The 21,650-nt window shown below is 35.7% G+C and overlaps 1 protein-coding gene across 1 annotated transcript in view; it reads right to left on the bottom strand.

Annotated features, from left to right (window-relative positions):
- Positions 1-21,650, bottom strand: part of Thsd7b (thrombospondin type 1 domain containing 7B) — an 809,913-nt gene that overhangs the window by 100,570 nt on the left and 687,693 nt on the right. Inside the window, exon 16 of the mRNA XM_074070650.1 lies at positions 5,029-5,162. Coding sequence (XP_073926751.1) covers positions 5,029-5,162 — 134 coding nt within the window. The remainder of the gene's footprint in view (positions 1-5,028; positions 5,163-21,650) is intronic.

Below are 21,650 nucleotides of genomic sequence, written 5' to 3'. Positions count from 1 at the left end.
CTGGGGACCATCACTCTGTCTGCCATACTATATTTCTCTCATCTAGTTCCCAGAATACTGGCTGTTATTTCATCCATGATTTAAGAAGAGACTTATCTGGGAATTTTGATCAGTCCAAGAATAAAGACTTAAAAAGACTGAAATTGAGAGTGTCGCCAAGTGAAAATGCAGTTATCTACTACACATCCTGTTTCATCAATTTCCTTACCCTCTCCCCTCAGCCATCAATTCATTTCTACTCTAACTCATTGCAAAACTGCTCTAAGGCATTTTCTATATTTGCTATCAACACTTCCTTTCCTCCCCTCCCCTCTGTTATTAGTTCTTGAACTCACTTTAGTTGCAATTTTATTGCCATTGCAAGGAAACCTCTTATCAAAATCATCAACACACTCCCCATTGCCAAACTCAGTGGTCAATTCTTATCTCAGTAAATGCAGAAGCATTTGAAACAAATGATTACTATATCTTTCTTGAAAAAACTCTCTTGCTTGTCTTCTCATTTTTTGTTTTCCTTTTATTCCCCTGGCCTTTTCTCAGTCTTATTCATAGAATCTTTCTCTTTGAATCTTCCTAATCTATAAATTTTGGAGTTCACCAAGTTTCAAAATTTTATCAATATAACCAAACTTAGAAGTTAATGAACCCAAATTTCTATCTTCAATCTCTTCTCTCAACAGCAGCCTGTAATAGCTCAGTTGGAAAGCTAATATCATATCTCAAATTTAATGTGTTCATAAGCTAATTTTTGCTTTTATATCAAGCCTGCTTCTAATATTTTCCAACTCAAAATGGCACCACCAGTCCTCCCTTCTTGTTGCTCATGCCATCTGAGTTAACAATCATCTTTGATGCTTTTTTCTCCCAATCTACAATCATTTTATCAGCAAATCTGTCAAAATATATTCTAAATTCAAACTTTTCACTGTCTTCATTTTTACTAAACTTAATCCAACCATCAATCTCCCTCACCTGGAATTTTTCAAAGGTCTCAAACTTCCAACCTCATTTCTAGAATACTATACCCTCTATAGTACCTTGTCTATGCCACATCCAGTCAGGTATTTTTCAAATGCAAATAGGAGCATTTTATCCCTCTCTACCCTAAGCCTTCTGTAGCTTTATGGATTCATGCTGCAATTAGAGTAATATATTAAGTCTTTACATTGTTTTAGGATATATCACATGATTCCAGTACTAGCATTAGCCAGATGGGACATCTTATTCTTCCAACAAGCCAGAAGGATCTTGTTTTACATGTTCCTATCTCTTGGAATTCTCTTTCAATAGATCTTCACATTTATTCAGCTCTCTCTCACTTTATTAAGGTTTCTGCTCAAATTTCATTTTGCTGATCAGCCTCTCCAAAACAATATTCCCATTAACCAACACAATTTTATTTTTCTTCTTCATATTTTATGGTAAAAGCATTTCATTATATATTATTTTATGTATTATCTTCTACTGCTGCATTGTACCTTCTTTGAGAAGAGGAACTTTTTTTGTAGTGCTAGGGATAGAACACAGGGCCTTGAGCCTGCTAGGCAAGCACTGTACCACTTAGCTACATCTCTAGCCTCAGAAACTTTTCATGTTCATTATTTTATCTCCTATATCTAAAGAAGTGTCTGGGACATAAAAAGAAAATAATCATGAATATGCTTGAAATTGATAAATGATTATAGTCATGTGTGAATCATGAAGCTGTCCTCCAGTTTTGAGGTTTTAAGAAAAAAGAGATTAGCTATTTCATTTATTGTAGTAGCATCTTATGAAAATCAGTAATAGTTTAATATTCAAGATTCCTGGAAGAATAATTTTACATATTTACATGCAAAGTTACATGTAACTTTACATACTTACATAAAACATGTTGCAGCATAAGTATGTGCTTGTGTCAACTTGACTGAGTTAAGAAATGTCTAGATTAGTAAAGGATGCCTCTGGGTATATTTGTGAAGGCATTTCCAGAGACAATTAGATCATAAAGACTTTGTACTGATGAATGGCTTAATCCCTTTATGGATTAAAGATTTGAATAGATTATTGAGAGGTGATAGAACTGCCTGCCTATTTGGAGGAAGTAGGTCACTTGAGTTATGTTCTGAAGGGCTGTATCTTGTCCTGACTCTTTCCCACAATTGCTCTCTCTGCTTCCTATCTGCTATGATATAATACCCTCCACAGAGGACTAATACTTTTAAAAGCATGAACTAAAATAAGTCTTCTTTTAAGTTCTTTATGTCAGGTATTCTGTCACAGTGATGAGGAAAGTAATGAGCAGAGATAATTGGTACTGAGAAGCAGGGTTATTGCTATGACAATGTGGTTCAGAAGCTTTTGGAACTGGTTTGTGGAAGGGATTTGGAAGAGTCTGGAGAAGCAGGCTAGAAAATGATTAGAATGCTATAAGTAGAGCTTACTGAGTGATTCTGGTGGGAGTTCAGAAAACCAAAATACTAACAAGAATATAGACAATGATGACAAAGCTCACGAGGTTTCAGGTGGAAATAAGGTCTCTATAGAAAAGTAGACTAAAAGTTATCAAGTTACATTCTGGCAAAGAATTTGTCTACATTTTGTCCCTGTCTTGAGCCCTTGAATGAGGATAAGTTAAAAATTAATGGACTAATTAATTTGGAGTAAGGAACTTTATGACAGCATAGCATTCAAGCTGTGACACGACTACTACTAACTCCTTTTTGCCAGGTTTACAATAAGTATCATCAATAAAAAGCAGAGAACATTTTTAAAACAGGCAGTTTGGTCAGAAAAGGAGCAGACAAGGATGGTGTATTGTTAAAGAGATAAGAGGCATTAGAAAAAAATCATGTACTTTGAATTGGGACAATAGGAAAAATGCCTTCAGAACACCGTAAAATTAGCCAGACTCCACCCATGGTCAGGTTAAGAGTTAAGGGGTTATGGAGGCTTCCATCCAGATATCAAAGGTATGTCTGGGAGGCCAGGGACTGTGTGACAGGTTGGAGTCCCATTAGGCAACCCCTGAGAAGACAGTATATAAATCTGTCAGGGTGAAGCCTAAGCTGCAATGGAGACCTGAAGATGTTGCAACATGGACTACATCTTGTCCCGACCCCTTCCTATTATGTCTCTCTCTGCCTCTTACCTGTTTTGATGTGATCTGCTCTGCCATGCTTTCACCTCTCTAATTGAGTGAAATCTCTGAAACCATAAGCAAAATACTTTCTTCCATAAGTTGTTAAGTTTTTAACAACTTCCATAAGTTGTCAAGATTTTATCATACTGATGAGAAAATTAACTAATATAGACAGTGTGGCTCAAAAACAAAAATGTATATTCTCCTAATTCTGAGTGCTAGAAATATGAAATAAAGGTGTTAGCAAGGTTGGTTTCTTGAAAGTTCTCTCTCCCTGGTTTGCAGGTGGCAGTCTTCTGCCCTATGTTTTCATGTGATCTTTCTATAGTGTCATAATCTCTTCTTAGAAGGGAAGAGAGTGGACTAAGGCCAATGTCAATACCTGATTTTACTTTAATTACCTCTTCATTTTCTTTATCTCCAGATACTGTCACATATTTAGATACAAAAGGCTGGAATTTTGACATGTGAACTTGATGGAGAGTACAATTATCCCAGCAGGGAGTAATATTTGGTAGTTTTTTTGTTTTTACTATTTCAGGTTTTATGAGTTTGAGCTGAGAGGTATGACTGAAAGCTCATCTTATTCAAGTGTGTTTTCTTCAATCAATCTGACGCAATTCTGCAACTTGTTCTCTTAAAGTTTCTTCTCGCTCCTGAGATTTTCTTTTTATAGTGCTTAAAGGACTGAATCATATAAAAGTATATGATAATCTGGTTCATTTATATGTTACTTCATAAACTAGGTTTACAAGTCACTTCATACCATGTGAGAATAAGACACAGAAGACAGAAGTTTTGAAGGGAAAATGGTAAAAGCACAAAGTTTGCAAGAGCATGAGCTTAAGAATCTCCAGGGGAAAGGACAATAGACAAAGCAAACACAACTTGTCTATTAGCCATTTCTTGGGTTGGTGATGGAAAGCACCTTTATAATTTTGTCAAAAGCCATTTCTTTCAACATGAGTACCAGTGATTTTGCAACTTTAGGACTGTCAAAAATGGAGGGTATATACCAAAATACATAATGAAGTAAGGTTTACTAATGTCACAATGATCAACACACATAAGTAGACTTTGCCCTGGCAACTGACTTCCATCTAACAGTTAACTCAATGAGCAACTATTTAATTTGGGCTGAAACAAAGCTTCCTAAATCTGGCACAATGATATACTCTACTTCTTATTCTACATGCTGATTACTGTCTATAAATATTTTAACTTATTCAGTATTTAATGTTTATTGCCATTATTGCTTTTGCTGGTAAGAAAATGGTTAGTATTTCTTCCTAAATCGTTTTTAAATAGACAAACTTAACAAACTCAAACCAAGTATATCCCTTGGTTCCACTGTTATATTTACAAAACAAAATCTTTAAAGAAGCTCCCTCAGTAAATAACCCAGCATTCATTAATTTCTTTCAGAGGTGTGCTCTGTTTATATCCAAATGTATGATTAAATAACTCCAGTTCATAAATATCCTCAGTTTTGGTTTACAAGGCTAATTGTGAGGTCTATAATTGATCTTTTCAACATTTGGCATCCCAAAATAGGTTAACATCCATCAATTATACAAACCAGAGTACAAAAACCAGAAATGGCAACACTGCCACAGTCTCCTGATTTGTTAACAGTGTTGACCATGAGTCAGTGGCACTTAAGTTCACTTTTCCACCAGTGAGATTCAGGAAATGGTAAAGATTATTACTCAATTACAGAGGGAATATACCTTTATACATATTCCATGAAGGATACACATGCTACTATGGTTGATTTGAAGATGAGCAAAAGCCAGAGTACATGGTGTGAAAATCAGAGTATACTTGAATAAGCAACACTGTTGTTTCTATTTTTAAAAAATGTAAACTCCTATCTTCATTTCACAAATCTTTCCATTTTAACACACCTGATTTTCCTAGATTGAATTCCTCTTCCACATCGTGGAGACCTCAGCTCATTGTTGATTTTGCATGGAGACCAGTGTTCTACAACCCAGGCATACCGATTGCACTCACTGTAACATGGGACTGCCTCATGCACCTGTCAAGAATAGGAAAGAAAAAAAAATATATGGAACTATCCAAGTTATAGAAAAATAGCCTCTCTTTTAGTAATGCTTGCTGAACATAACCTAAGAAATTACACTCTGGCCCAAGTAGCCAAATTACATTCTAAAAAAGCAAGCTATATTTGACTTCTCTGAATTTACTGACTTGCCAAAAGAAGCATACAGGGAAAAAATCAGCTAAAATAAGATCATATGACTTCACAGAAGAGAACAAAGAATAGTCATTTCCTACTACTATGAATAGGAATTTCATTAACATTTCATTTCCTAAAAGAGCTCACAAACCATCTAGTAGATGGTCCAGCTCTCAATTATACGGTATATTGTATTCTCAGATGTACTTTAACATGTCAATTGATTCAAATATATATAGGGAAAATTTACTCTTGAATATAAGGAGTTCTTAGAATACATAAGAAAAGTGGTATTATTTGCACTGGAAATTTCTTTTTATGCTCCCAAATGATCAATGCTAACAGGCAATCACTGAGCCCCTTGGGCACTGTGGCTTCATATGAATGTAGCTATTTGTAGGATGTTTTCAGAGCATTGACAACACACACACACACACACACACACACACACATACACACACATACCCCACAGGAAGAATACTGCTAAACTGCTAGTGGTTCTGCATGATTATTGACTATGAATATTTACAATTTTATGGTAAAAACAATGAGGACATTAAATGCATTCTTAGGTTGCTTCCTCTGAATTTGTTTGTGGTAACCTTTTCCTGAAATTGTATCCCAGTGGGCATTCAATTGAGTTTGTCTGTCTCTTTGAGGCTACATTTTAACAGCTATTCTTCCTCAGTATGCAATATAACCTCCCTATATAAGAGAGGTAAGAAAGGAAAAAAACCTAATCCATTGCATGATCCCACACTCTACATCACAAAGATGGCTCTAGTACAAGCATATTGAAAAAGAGTGTCTAAATCTACTACCAACATAGTCAATTAATGCTTTTCCTTTTAAGTAAGATTTAAGTAGTAATCCCTTCTTCCTTCTGCCTTTCTAATCCCACAAAATTGTAAATGATGACTAGGCCAAGCTATCCAAACAGAACCACTGCTTGTATGTTTCCACTAAATGCAGGGAAAGCACTAGGTAATGGAATAATCAGAAAACATGATTAGAGCTCTGTCAGCATGTTAGCTGGAAATCAAATGAGAAAAGGTGATTTGTGAGACTACTTCTTAGGAATCACAAATAATGTCAGAAGCCATTTTTAACACTGGGGTTCTATTTGGCGCTCTCACATTAAGATCACAAGTTAAGGAGAAGCCATAAGGTAAAGAATTTGTGAAGGCAAAATCAAAGGAGATGAGAAAATAGAAGTGGAAATGGGTTTGAGAAAAGTAAGGAATAAAGGAATGAAAAAAAATCACATTTCATACTGTGAATGCTGATAGGCATGGAATGAAAGGGTCAGAAGCAGTTCTGTCATTAGAATAAGGAGTTGATGACTTGTAGCTGAGAAAATCTGCCTCCCCCCAAAAAAAATAGGATAGCAGAAGGGAAAGAAGATTCCACAAAAATGAGAAGGCATGACTCTAACTGAACAGATCCTAACAGCTGAGGGGTTAGCTGATGTGACTGTGTCAGGAAAATGATGCTTTCACTGAATTTATGGGTTATTTTTCTATAATGCTTTAATGTTCAGTAATGTAGATTAATTTCAAAACATTTGGCTTTCATATGAGATATAAGAATGCATCTTCACCAAACTACTTGAGCAAATGTGTAGATAAAAAAATTAATTAAAAGTATTTTTCCACATTTTATGGAGGAATCTAGGAGCAAATGGCTAAGATATCCTCTGTAAAATGGACACATTTATTCTAAAGCTATCACTACTGAGCAGAGCTTATGCTTCCACCACTCCTCCCTTCCATCTGAGCCCCAAGGTCAAATCAAAAATTGAAAAACCATTTAGTTGCACATACCATTGGTATAAATATTTGACCGCCTAGTCATGTATTAGTTTGGTGTTTTTATTCTTTTTGCTACAGTGGTCTGCACTTGCAGCAGAGCAGCTATCTGAGGTGACAAACTTTTTGAAGATGGGGAACAGATCTGTGTGGAGTAATGTTGAGCCATCTTTTGGTTAATAAACAGCACTCCTTAAAGAAGATTCTCCAGTCACTTAAAATTACTTGATATTTTCCTCATATGTGTCAGTCATTATTTTTCTTTTTGTTTTGTGGTGCTGGAGACTGAACCCAGGACCTTGCACAAGCTGGGTAAGTGCTATACCACTGATATAGTCTAACTCATCTACTATTTTAAAATTGTTCATGCTGCTTGTTCTAGCTGAAAAATCTTTGCCATCCTTTCAAAGCCCAGGTAAATCCCACCACTTTCATAGATTATGATGCCAAGACACATAAACAGGGTCATGGCAGTGTTGGTTGCTAGGGCCACACTGTGTGATGCTGGGGGAGCAAACACATTGCACATTCATTATCTTGACTCCTTCTCTATGTATCCCTTACTCTGTCTACTTTGCTCTTTTCCTCATTTTGGTCCTAATATCAATATGTTCACTTTGGACCTTAATACTGAAAGAATGACTATGCTTAGAGAAATACAATTTATATTTTCCACACCTACACATTGCTTCTTGTCCTAACCAAAGTATGACTGGGATGTTTGTTTTTCTACTGAGAATAAAAACAACTTATGAGTTTAGGTCTGTAGTTCACAAAATATGGGCTGGAGGAGAGTATCAAAGAATATTTGTTCAATTGAAACTACTTTTCCAAAGGATCTAAGCTGGTAATTCTATAGGGAAAACAGGTCTACTCAATGGAATGAGAAAGGGTGTTTTACAAAGTACAAAGGACAATAAGAGGCAATAAAAATTAAAGCTTTATCTTCCTATTATGGGAATTGCTAAAGAATGGCAAATATTATGTCATAGAAAGGTGCTGCTGGATGATCTTGTGGGAAGGAAAGGGCTGTCCTTTGAGAACTGTGTGAACTGTCTCTGTAAAGCTCTGTCCACCAGGCCAGGAATCTCATCTAGAGGATCAAAAATATCCACGAAAGGCAAGAAAACAGCAGGGCATTCAAGAATAAAATATTACACAGGTGTCTGATTTTTCTGCTGTCAGTCTTTTATGTTCTGGCTACTGCATATTGCTCTTAAGTTTGTGCTTATTATATTATTATAGTTTTATAATGGAAATGTGTTACAGCATGGACTTTATCCCAAAATCATATGAAAATGTTCTACAGGGGAGAAATGAGCCATGGGAAAGTTAAATGAAAATCATTTCTAAATGACACAAATTAGGGAGAAAATAATAGGGTTTTATAGGGCCATATATGCTAAAATATGCCACCAAAAAATCTAAATCCTCCAAGAGAGATATGATTTTATTCTCCTAGAAATGAGTCCTGTTTATTACTTCTTCACTGGGGACTTGGGATTTTATAATTTTTCTAGTTCCAGATTCGTATCATAAACCTATTCCCTGAGTCAGCCTTTTAATATTCATTAAATAAACCTCCACTCATTGCAACTGATCAATTTAATTAAGCCCTGATTTTGACATGCTCTTCCTATAGATGGAAAAACTTGGGAGTAGTATTCACTGAGGTTCAGTGGATGCCTTCATTGCATACCAGAGCCTTAGAGTTCAAGGGCTCAAATAAAACAAAAAATCCAATAAAAACTATCTTAAAAAGAAAACAGAAAAAGGAAGGAAGGAAGGAAGGGAGGGAGGGAGGGAGAGAGGGAGGGAAAGAAGAATTCAATAGTCTCTTATTTTCCATTGCAATAAACCTATGTTCTAGTGAAGCTTCCTGTGAAGACCCAGGTATGAGCCTTTCAGCTTGAGGTTTCCATAGTGGGAGCTGTGGATACTCAGTAGAACTTGGAAATCAGTTAGAAGGTCCATCTGGGACCAGAGATCCTGGGAAATCAGGGCCAGGGACTATCCCATTAGAATGTAAGTGGAAATGAGCCCTAGGGGTGGTAAAATCATTAAAGAACTACGGGATTCCTTCCTTTCCAAATCTTGTCAGCTCTTTTATACGGATATGCAAATTTGCCTCTGGTCAGGTCCAGGAACCTCAGACCTTTAGTTTCCCTCCCACTTTTCTCTCTCTATCCAAACTTTTTCTCTTTCCTCCTGAATGGTTCACATGTTCCCTCCAGAGGGATAGCCTGGTTTACATCCTCTCTCAATGTATCAGGTTCTGGCCATTTTCTGATTCAGTCAGCATCTAAGTGTTGCTTTCCTCCATTTCCTCTTCAGTGGTGAGGATGTTGTCAAGACTTCTCTGTGTCTGCTGGCTACATATTCAACAAACTGCAGATCAAAAGTATTCTAAAACAAAGTTTTGCATTCATATGGGTCATGTGCAGATTTTACCTTGGACATTATTAGCTAAACAATATAGTATAACAACTATTTGCATATAATTTAAATTGTATTGGGTATTATAAGTAATCTAGGAATGAATTAAAGTAAACAGGAGGATGTATACAGATTATATGCAAATTACTGTGCCACTTATGTAAGGTACTTGAGCATCAGCAGATTCTCGTATCCATGGAGGGTCTTGGAGTCAGTCCTCCAAGGATAATGAGGGATAGCTATATCTCTAAATCCCTAAAAAAAGAAAACCACAAACCAACTTTTGAAGTTGTCTATCAATTAGATGATGCCTGTTTGTTTATATAGAAAATTTTGCATAAGTAATTTATTCTTAGTATTCTGATAAGGAGACTCCTTTGACAATTTAGAAGAGTCAGAATGTCTCTCCAAAAACCAACTTCCAAAGCCAGGCACCTGTGGCTCACGCCTGTAATCCTAGCTACTCAGGAGGTAGAGATCAACAGGATCACGGTTTGAAGCCAGCCAGGGCAAATAGTTCATTAGACTCTATCTCAAAAAAAAACCATCACAAAAATAGGGCTGATGTAATGGCTCAAAGTGAAGGCCTTGAGTTCAAACCCCAGTACCACAAAAACAAAAACAAAACTTCCAAATATGAAGAAAGAGCAGGTCTATGTCATTAGGCTGGTTGGAATTTGTGTGAAGATGGTGGGTTAGAGACAAAAATCCACAAATGTTTTTAAATTGGTGTCTGCAGGAAAACTATTATGTTTGTCATTTTGTGCTATGGGTCATTCAAGGGCTGTCATTTGAAGCTGGGTTATTCTGGAGATCCTGGGTCCAGTGAACAATACTCAGAGGTCATGATAGCTGTCAACTGTGGAACAAATACTCAAGTCTAAGACTGGCTGCCCTCTGTTTCCCAAGCATTTCCATAACCTTGCTTCTTTAGCTGCACAGTCGCAAAGACATCCTCAGAATGCCCAAAGATTGCCATAATGCCTCGATTGTTAAGAATAAATACTGGGATTGTTTTTTCTCTTTTCATCAACATAAATCAATTGTACAAAGGGGTTTCACTGTGATATTTCCATGCATATAATATTCTTTGATCAAATTCACTTCTTCACTAGTGGTTTTAAATATCCATTATATGTTTTCAATTTTTATATTAAAATTTTAGAAATGAACCTAATGATTCTGAACAAGCTTTATTTACAAAATTTATTGAAAAAATGTTGAACTCTAAAGCAAATGAGAAGTTTATTAAAACAGTGACTATGGTAGCTGTATTCCTCATCTCACAATGGTAACTGACACGGATGTGCAGATTCTGAGGATATAGCATTATTTCAAGGGACCTACAAATGCACTCACATACCAAACCTTATCTGTAGTCTCAATGAATAACATAGTGAAGACATGTTGTATCATCTCTTGTCAAATGAATGTGGCACTGTTGTGATTAATGAAATTTTAATTTCATTTGATAGCACTGCTGACTGTGAATTAACTTTTCTCTCATCAGGATTTTTCCCAGTCTAGGATGATGAAATGCACAAGGTCCTCATATATATATAAAACCACAGGGAACTGCTGCCTTTGCCCATCAGTAAGAGAAGAAATTGACTAACAAAGAAGCTACATGCTAAAATCACATTACTGCTTCTATTTTGATAAAAGACATATTGTACAGAATAGCCCTTCTTCTAAAAGGGGCTATTGAAGAACATTTTTTACTGAGAAGTTCTGAACTCTGTATTCTTTACTTTTGATTTTCTAATGGTCTACAAGATTTAAACCTTTCCTTCTGGCCCGACAATCATTGATGATCTTTTAAACACTGGCTCCTCAAAATCAAGGCAAATACCTACACACAGTTAACCCATCTGTGTTGCTATGATTTGAATGTTTGTTCCCTGACACCACCTTTAATGCATGTTAGAATTTAATCCTGAAATTCTCATGCTAATAGTATTAAGAGGATGGAAATTAACCTGACTATGGTGTTTTCCATGTGGAACCTTTAGGAAGTGGCTAGATTAGACTAGGTCATTAGGGAGTTGCCCTCATGATGGTAGCTTTCTAAGGAGAAGGGAGAATACACAGTCACAGAAAGATACATATGCACTCCCAACATGAAGTAATACACCTTGGGAGAGCTGTTGTCAGCATCTGCACCATGCCATTTGGACTTTCTGCCTGCAAAACTGCAATTTAAGAAAACTCTTTTCTCTATAAAGTAGCCTGCTTCAAGTAATTCATTACAGTAATGAAAATCTAACTAAAATGTTAACATAGTCCTTTTTTCCTACCCACAGAGAGAGAATTGAGACTGAATAAATACATCCCAAGCCACACATGTACTTCCTGCCCTTCTTTCATGCTTACTGGCTCCTTCAAAGATGTCACATAGCACCTCATCCCCATTACAGAATGTTTAATACAGAAAAGACCCACAGCCTGAAGCTAAAAGACCAGTTATCTGTGCTAACACTGTTTAGATTATTTGTAATGGAAAATAAGTAGAACTACTTCTGTTTTTAAAAAAAACATGCATACAGCTTGAGCATGCCTAATTTTAAAATCCAAAATAGACAATGTTCCAAAATTTAAAACTTTTAGAGCACCTACAGGTGGAAAAATTTCACATGTGCCTTCAAGTGATGGGTCACAGTGAGAACACAAGTACACTAAAACTATTGCACAAAACTATATTCACCGTATGTGTATGAGGTGTATAAGAGACATAAAATGAATTTCATGTTCAGACTGGGGTCCTATCCTCAAGACATCTTATTATTCCTAATTCTGAAAAATACTAACTCTGAAAGCCTTCTGGTCTTAAGCACTCAAGAGGAAGGATAATCCACATGCAATATTATATTTCCACTTACAGCAGGTTTATATTTTTATTGTGTACCATTTAAATGAGTCTGAAAAGAAGTCATGGTCTTAAAATGAACCACATAGTAAGGGGCAGCCAGTCATCAATTATTGCTTTCCAGATGATATGTTCAGATGAATGTTCATGACATTCTACAAGGAAAACACTGGCATACACCCGTGAGCATTGATAAGACTCCTTCTGGGCCTGGTATGTCTCATGGAACAGAGGGAGCATATTGACAACTTGGGGCAGGTTGAACTGTAGAGCCTGCATTCTATAGCACATCCCCATACAAATAATCACAATAAATAGAACAAGAGGAGGAAACTCATTCTTGAGTTTGAATTGCCTTCTCTAGTACCCTGGCAACTATCTCCTACTGCCTTGCTGTGTGATGGTACAAAATCACAACAGACTTTGGAGATTGTTCACATCATGACAGCGACTCTAGTCATGGTGGCCCTTCTGATTTTCATAGAAAAGACTGTACTTATCTGTCATGCTTAAGTGAAAAAAAGCAATACCATGCTAGCTAGATAGGTATTTCCAGAAAATACAGAAAGAACTGAATTCATAATACTTTAGAAAAGAGGGCTAGGATGAACATTAAGGATGCGATGCTCAGTGAAATAAGCCAATCTCTTGGTTGTCCTTAAATGCTCTAACATAGTCAAACTCACAGAAGCAAAGAATAGACTGATGGATGCCAGTAGCTAGGGGCTGGAGTGATGAGGAGCTTCTAATCAGTGGGTCTAAAATTTCAATTATGCAAGATAGGTGAGTTCTAGTGATTTTCCATGACATTGCTCTTACAGATAACACTATTCTAGTGAAAATCTGTTAAGAGGTGACTTCATGTTAATTTTTCTTACAATAATAATTTTTTAAACAAAATTGAAGGGAAATTATGTGTCTCAGAGGGAGTTGGACTGTATCATGGAAACCTGGAATACTGTCTGGAATTCAGTGCAAGAACAGATGGATACATGCTCCTGTCTCCTTACTCAATATATGCAAGAAGCCTATTGATCATGCCTGGGAAATCAATAAAATTTAGATTATAATAATGCTTTTGTATAAAAAAGCAATATAACCTAAGGTTCTCACTCCTTAGGCAGGGAAAACCTGTGTGGTTGGACTATCAAATACAGATGGACAAGGATAAGTAGCCTTAGTTAGGATTACTCTAATATGAAGTGCTTTGAATGGGAGATTTGTCAATCAATCAAGAGTCAACCCAAAATCTAAATATAATTCTCATACAGTGCACATAAGGGTCAGGATGCATATAGAATGAAGACTGCAGCTAGTGGAGTAAGGAAGTAGGAAACTATAATAAGGTAGAATTTTATTTGTAGACAATAGGGGCCACTGAGACATCTGATATTTATATCAAGAGATTTTCCAAATAACATTGGGGAAGAATAATTCACCTTGAATGTGAGTGTATGAGGATGCTAAGAAAGGAGAAAATCAGTGGGGTCTCAGTATGAGGTCATGGGTTTGGGATAATGATCATCATAATTACTGTTTTCATTGTTGGTCCTAACCATCTCCAGTCTATAACAAAAAAGAAGAGACTGCAAGATTTGGTACTGAAAATGAAAGAGGCAATTCAAAATACCAGTGCAACTTTTTAGAATCATTTAAGATTAATCTGTTCTAGAACTGAAGCATACATTCATGTTTCATTTTTTTTCGCCATAGCATTGTGAGGGAAAAGACAAGGTATCAGTTTTCTAAGTGCCCTGATTTTCAGGGAGTATTGCTTGTCAGAGGAGCAGCAGAAATTCTTGGGTACTTTCTAGGAAATGTTTTTCATAGCATATTTACCATCTCATTTCATCTTATATTGGCTTATGTGAGATAAATCTGATGCTATGTGTGACCTGAAAACAACTGGTCTTTGGAAGATTTGATCAGAACTTACCACTATTCTCAGTAGCAAGCCCCAATGTTGAATCTGGCTTGAATTTTAGGACTACTTCCTAAAAGAAAGCCCATAATTTCTAATAAATGCCTGTTCATATTGTTCATGTCATGCCATGAGGGCACTGGACTCACTGCATGACAGTCTACTATCATCATTACAAACAAACCTTTCCTCTTCTGAAATATTTCAAAGTTCTTGCATGCTACTTGTCCCACAGTCTATCAGGAAGTGAAATAGAACAGAAGAAAAGAAAAGCCCATCAAAAATAGCCTTAATTTTTTTCTACAAAGACCAATTTAAAAAATATGTAAAAAGAAAATTTCCTTTTTTCAAACTCCATTCCAAATATATCTAATTTCTCCATGGTGATGGTCTCAGAATAGTACGAAGGAAAAGAGGGAATCACTGTACCATTCCAGAAAAAATGGTGAACAAGTACATCCTTTAGTTCAGGAAAAAGGAGAAAAGTGAAAATAATTATAAAATACTCCTAGGGATACTTTTGTGTGCAGATGATGGCTGTTATAAATATCCTCAAGTGTGCACATGCACACCCATGAGTGATCTTTTGATTCCTTTGTAGAGAACTGCATTATTCCTTGACACATTAAGGTACAAGGTCAGGAACAGCACAGGATGGGTTTTCAAAATATGAACTCGTAGTGAGTCCTCCCATAATGAATTTGATCTATCTGGGTCAAACTTAAAGTGAAACATAGAGGCATCAGTGGGGTTCTATAACCAAAGATGGCACAACCTGACCTTTTCAGAAATGAAATATAAGAATGAATAGATAATGAAGTCCCTGCTATTCACTCACATGGTGATAAATTGGGATCTTGGCTCTGATTTTCACCCTAATTCCATCAGTCTGAGTCTCTTTTTAAGGACTTATAGAAAGCTGTTGTTTAATAGAATAAATACCATTTTGTTGCAAATATTCTTACTCTGAGGCAGACAGTAATAGAGAGATAAAGACTCATACAGTCCTCTGGTTTTTCATAAAATAAAAACAGAAGTGGATTGCTGAGAAAAAAATGATAGCTTAAAGCAAAAATGTACCTGGCCTACATTTTAGTAAACTGATTTGGTTGACCAAAAGAAAGACAGCTGATTATATGGTAGAAGCAACTTTAACAAGTGCAAATATTAATCCAGGTAGCAAATAATGAAAACCTTAAAATGTAATACAAAATGGTTAACCCATTCATATAAAACGGGCAAATTTCTGTAAACTTGGCCTTGATAATAATGTTAGTGTTGGTCAACACCAAGCATGCCTAACTAAAGGTAGACTCTGCTGGCAGGAAGGTGCCAGGTTCACAGTGACAACTTTTCTCTCTGAAGCTGGTGCCCACATCATGGACATAGCGTCCAACATGAGCTGGCTTCATGATATAGGCTCATGATAAATCCATGTTGACCAAACTCCAGTAAGTACATTGCTTCTTGATCCAGATCTGAGCTAGCACCTCATTTGAGGTGGGTGTGTCTATTAAAATATTCCTGCTTAGCAGGAACACACTGCTTTGGATTGATGAAATGACATCTGTAGAGCAATTTAAGGGACGGTCAACATCAAGTAGTTTACTTGTATTGGATTCCTGTCCTTCATTATTGGATTTCTTGGTTGGGTCTTATTAATTGATAATGCAGTCCTCTTTGGGGGTGGCTTCGTTTCAGTGATGGGTGAAGCATTCTTTTATACTGTGTGAAAGATTATCTGTGATCTGGTGAGCAAGCCAGTCTGAAGGAAGCTGTGAAGAAAGGCTTTGTTCCAGTTTCTGCCATTGATTTTCTGACAGCTCACTTATGGAACTCTTGGGGTCTGCTTTTTCTCTTCATAACCTGATGTTAATAAGTATCATTTTCAAAAGAAGTACAGCAATGGAATACAAGCTTCAGAAACTTTGGGAGAATTCATTGTAATATGTAGCATTTGTTTTGGGTGAGATCAAGACATGGAGGTAAAGGAACTTTAGAACTGGGAGTAAACTATATGGTTATCTATTCCAACTGCCTCATTTTGTTCACTAAACATACAGCTGTACTCCATGTAATATAGGTGAATACTTGATACTTGATAACACTTGAATACTTGAATACTTGATAACACTGTACCCTCAAAACCTGGGAGAATCAACTGAAAGAGATAAACAGATGACTTAAAGTTTTATGCTTTTATATCCTGCATAACAGCTGATAAATTGCTGAGAATGAGAGATACTCAATCAGTAACAGCTGAGCAAGCCAAACAACTTATCATTTTCAAAACAGCATGACTATTTCTCATAAAGAGACAGGGGGTGTTTACAACCATAGTCACATCAACCGTTGGCACTTCTCTTTGAGTATGGAATGATTCTCCTGAAAGAGGAAAAAGGTCTTTTATGCTGAAAGCCTTAATTAAAATCAAACCATTAACTATTTAGGGATCACTCACTGTATAAAAGGTAGAATACAAGGTGTTAGGAAAAGAAAGAAAAGAGTATATGAATATCGTGAAAAGTATTCTTCATTAAAGATAAGTATCATCATATAACAACTGTTAGAGATTACACTCTTTCAACAGCTAAAACTAGATCTCTTGTACTTACTCAATTACTCATATTCAATTCAGCAGATGTTTACTGATGCTCTACTAGTAAGACCTAGAGTTGCCTTTAATAAATAAAGATGACATTATCATTTTCTCTTATGTAAGAATTGGCAATATGTCCTGTGAGCTGAATTTGCCTTGTCACCTATTGTTTTTAATAAAAATCAGGCAAATTTGTATCACAAGACTCACTCTTAAGGTGTAAAATTCAGTATTTTAAAATAAATTCATGAAGTTGTGAAACTAAAACTACTATCTGTAACTCCAAAGTAGTTCACACATCCAAAGAACAACCATAACCATTAGCAGTCACTGCCCATTCTCCTCATATTCTGCATCTGTCAAGCAACCACTAATCTACTTTCTGCCCTATGGATGTGTCTATTTTGCACATTTCATGAAAATAGAATCATATAATATTTGACCTTTTGTACCTTACTACTTTCACTTAGTATAATACTAATTCATGTTGTAATATAAATATATAGTTCAATACTTCCTATGACTGCATAAAATTCAATTGTCAAGATTTTATTCATTCATTTTTCACTAACTTGGCATGTGGTTCATTTCTACCTTTTGTTTCTTATGACTAGTGTTGTCATATCTACTTGTATGCAAGTTTTAACATGGATATATGTTATCAACTCCTTTGGTTATATACATAAGGATGGAATGGTAAGGTCATGTAGTGTAGAAATTCTGTTTACTTTTTTTCTCCTTCCTTCCCCCTCTTCCTGTCACTAGCATCCCCCATTTATTTTTTTGGGAACTGCCAAACACTATTCCAAAGTTAGCTGTAACATTTTTACATTCCACCAACAATGCAAGAGTGTTACAATATTCTGCATCCTTTCTAATGTTTACTATTGTCCGTTATATTAGCAAGTGTGCAGTGTTTCTCTTTTAATTTGCATCTGAATTTATATAATTGGTAATATTAAGCATCTGAGAACTTTTCCATGTGCTTATTGCCAATTTGTGTATTTTTTCCAGGACATATCTTCAAGCGATGTCTATAAGATTTGCTTTCATATATCATCTGGATTATTTGTCTTATTGTTGAGCAGTAAGAGTCTTTTATTATCCTCAGTAATAGACACCAGGTAATACGATTTGCAAATATGTTCTTCCATTTTGTGATTTGTCATCACAAATTTCTGACTTCCAAGGGCTTTCATTCTGATCAAGTCCAATTTATCTCTTTTCTCTCTTATTTCCTGAGCTTTAGGTGTTCGTTGCCTAGTTCCAGGTCATAAAAATGATCACGGATATTTACTTCTAAATATTTTATGGTTTTGGTCATTACATTTTTATTTTTGATCCACTTTTAATTAATTTCTTTATACTATTTAAGAGAGTGGTCAAAATTCATTCCTTGCAATGTGAATACTCAGTTGTCCAAGTATCATTTGTTGAAAAGATGTCTTTCTTCATTGAATTGTCTTGTCTGAACAATGATCCTTCAAAGATACCCATATTCTAGTTCCTAGAACCTGGTAATTGTTTCATATAACAATAAAGACTTTGCAGATTAAATTAGGAGTCTTGTGTTGGTGAGATTATCCTTGATTACTCAAGTGAGTGAGATTCAATGAAACAGGTCCTTATGAGAGAACCACAGAAAAGCGAAATACAGAGGAGGTGCTATGAGAACGAAACAGGGATTAGTGTGATGTGGCCTCAGATATTGGCAACCTCTATAAATCAGAACTGGCAAGGAATGGCAACTTCCCTGGAGCTTCCAGAAGGAACCAGTCCTACCAACACCTTGACTGGAACCAACCTTTGTTATACTTAATTTGAACTTTTACCTCCAGTCCTGTAAAATACTAAGTTAATGTGGTTTTAAACTCTAAATTTGTGATAAATTGGTAGCAATAGGGAATTAATATTCTCCCCTTGTCAAAAATCTATTGATTATAAGTGCATGGGTATGTTTCTAGGCTCTTGGTTCTATTCTGTTGATCTGTAAGCCTATCCTTAGGACAGTCTTAAATATTTCATCTTTGAAAGTAGTAAGTATAGGTCCTGCAGCTTTGTTCTTCTTTCTCAAGGTGTTTTGACTATTCTGTTTCCTGCATACTTTGTGTGATTTCAATCCTTCTAAATTCATTGTATCATATGTCCTAACAGGTCTATCTTGAAGAATGTGCAATTTGAGAAGAATGTGTATTCTATAGCTGTAGGGTGGAGGTTTTATATTTTAGATATCGTTACCTTTACCTTTATTGATGCTTTTCATTTTCTTCATACAACCTTAAATTACTATATAGTATCATTCTGTTTCAGCCTGAATGACTTTAGTATTTAGCGGAAGTTTGGTAAGCTAGCAATGAACTCTCTTGATTTTCTTTTACTTGAGATTTTCTTAATTTCTCCTTCATTTTGAAAATGTCTCTGCTGGATATAGTGTTCTTGGTTGTCAGTCTTTCAACATTTTTAATGTCTTCCTACTGCCTTCTGGCCTCTGGTTTCTTATGAGAACTAGATGTTAATCCTGATATTAAATATCTCACTTCTCCTTCACAGTTTTCAAGATTTTGTGTTTGGCTTTGATAGTTTTTATTGCTATGTGTCTAGGTATAGATCTTCTCAGAGTATATGTTACAAGGAGGTTGTTGAGCTTTTGAATGTATAATACTTTTCATTAAATTTAGGAAGATTTTGGTCAGTATTTCTTTAATTATGCTTTTCTTTCTCTTTCATTTTCCCCATTTCCTTCCCCCACTCTAGCCCAGACTTTCTTCATGTGCATGTTGGAATGCTAGATAGTACCCTACAGATCTTGGAGGCTCTACTCATTTTTCCTCATTGTTTCTTTTCTGTTCCTCAGACTCTCTACTCATGTCTCCCAGTTCACTGAATCTTTTCACCTACCTGTCCAAATCTGTTCTCCAGTCTTGTAGTGAATTTTTCATTCCAACTTTTATACTTTTTATATCCAGAATATCTATGTGATTCTTTCTTATAATTTCTACCTGGTTATTAATATTCTTTATTTCACTTGACATCACTCTCACACTTTAGTTCTTTAGACATGATTTCCTTTAATTCTTTGAACAGATTTAAAACAATTCACTTAAGATACTTGTCTCATTAAGCACACCATCTCAGCTTCTTGTATCTGAGTCATACTTTCTTTCTTTGCAGTCCTCATACCTTTTAGTTTAAAACTATTTAAAACAACATAATATACTAACTCTGGAAACCAGATCCTCCTAGCTCCCCAATGTTTGTTGTTATGATTTTTGTGTGTTCACTTATATTGAATAAATTCTGTGATACAGGTATTGTTTATCATGCCTAATGATGACTCTTCTAATGATCTGCCTGGTATTAGGAAGTTTATGAGACTTTGCTGAGGAGCCTCAGGTGTGTTTTGGGGCACACACTCAACATTCAACCAGGTAACTTGCCTTCATTTTTTTAAAGCTTATTTATTTGTTCATATATTTACTTACTTTTGCATACACAAAGCCTCAAAGTTATCCTATGATGAGAATCTAGCTAATGATTAGGGCTTTCCTGTGCCCAGCTTTGTGCCTGTGCATGCTATTTAGATTTTTCCTTTTAAGCTTCTTTTTCTTTAACTGTAACTCTCAGCTATAATCTCAGGTATTTGCAAGTTAAACAATTTCCTCTTCCGTTTTAAGACTAATGTTGCCATGGAAAAGGCTGTTCAGATTGGGCCAGCTAAGTGTTAGACAAACAGAACCTCCAGACGATTAATATAATGACATTTCCTTAAGAATAAGACCTTAAAGGAACTCTAACACTGATCAGCCTCTCCAGTGCTTCCAGACTGCAGCTTTGCTGCTGGTGGTGTTGTTCTTGGTCTTAGTCTTATTAACCACAGCTTTGAGCAGCTTTGTTCAAGGTTTCTTTGTAGCTGGGGACATTGGATCAGGATAAGTTAAAATATAGTAAAGCTCTCTTTTCTTACCAAGATCCAGATGTTTTCCTGAGTAAAATCCCCAGATTCCCACAAGCCTTTGACTAATTTTCAGAGTTCTAAGAAACTTGATTTTGACAAGTTTTGCCAGTGTTCTTGTTGCTTTTATGCAAAAGAAGATTTCTTCTGTTTTTGCTGACATTGCCTGTTTCTTTAAATCAAGTTTGAGTCACATGCTCCATCATGTGTGTATTATCTTTTGTGCTGCTTTTGTCCTACTATAGCAGAGATGAGCAGTTGCGACAGCACCACACTGCCTGCAAAGTCATATTTGCTGACCCCTTCTCTATATCTCAATCATTTTCACATAAGACATGATAAACTATATTAAATTTTAGTTTATTGTGTGATTAAGTTTTGGAGGAAAATTTCAAGTAAAATCATTTTAAATGCAAAGTCAAATAAAAATAAGATATACTAATCAGTATGATTAAGAATTGATTCTTAAGAAAGAAATATGTGTCTTGAATTAGGAGATTGTGCATCAATTATCTCTAACATTAAAAAGGAATTATTTTACATCAACACAATGAAACATTTTGGTCTAGTAAAGCTAAGACAATCCACAAAGTTATATGTCATGCAGCATAGTACATAGGCCTCCTAGTACTTATTAATTAATTAATAAGTACTTATTAAATAATTAATAATTAATGACTCCTAGTCATTATTCCTACCCAGAAACAAAATTTTCTATAGGACCCTATGTATTCATCTTGACAA

Source organism: Castor canadensis, chromosome 4 (assembly GCF_047511655.1).
Source record: "Castor canadensis chromosome 4, mCasCan1.hap1v2, whole genome shotgun sequence".
Taxonomy (NCBI): domain Eukaryota; kingdom Metazoa; phylum Chordata; class Mammalia; order Rodentia; family Castoridae; genus Castor; species Castor canadensis.
The sequence above is the reverse complement of the archived record's forward strand: the minus strand, read 5'-3'. Positions and strand labels throughout refer to the sequence as shown.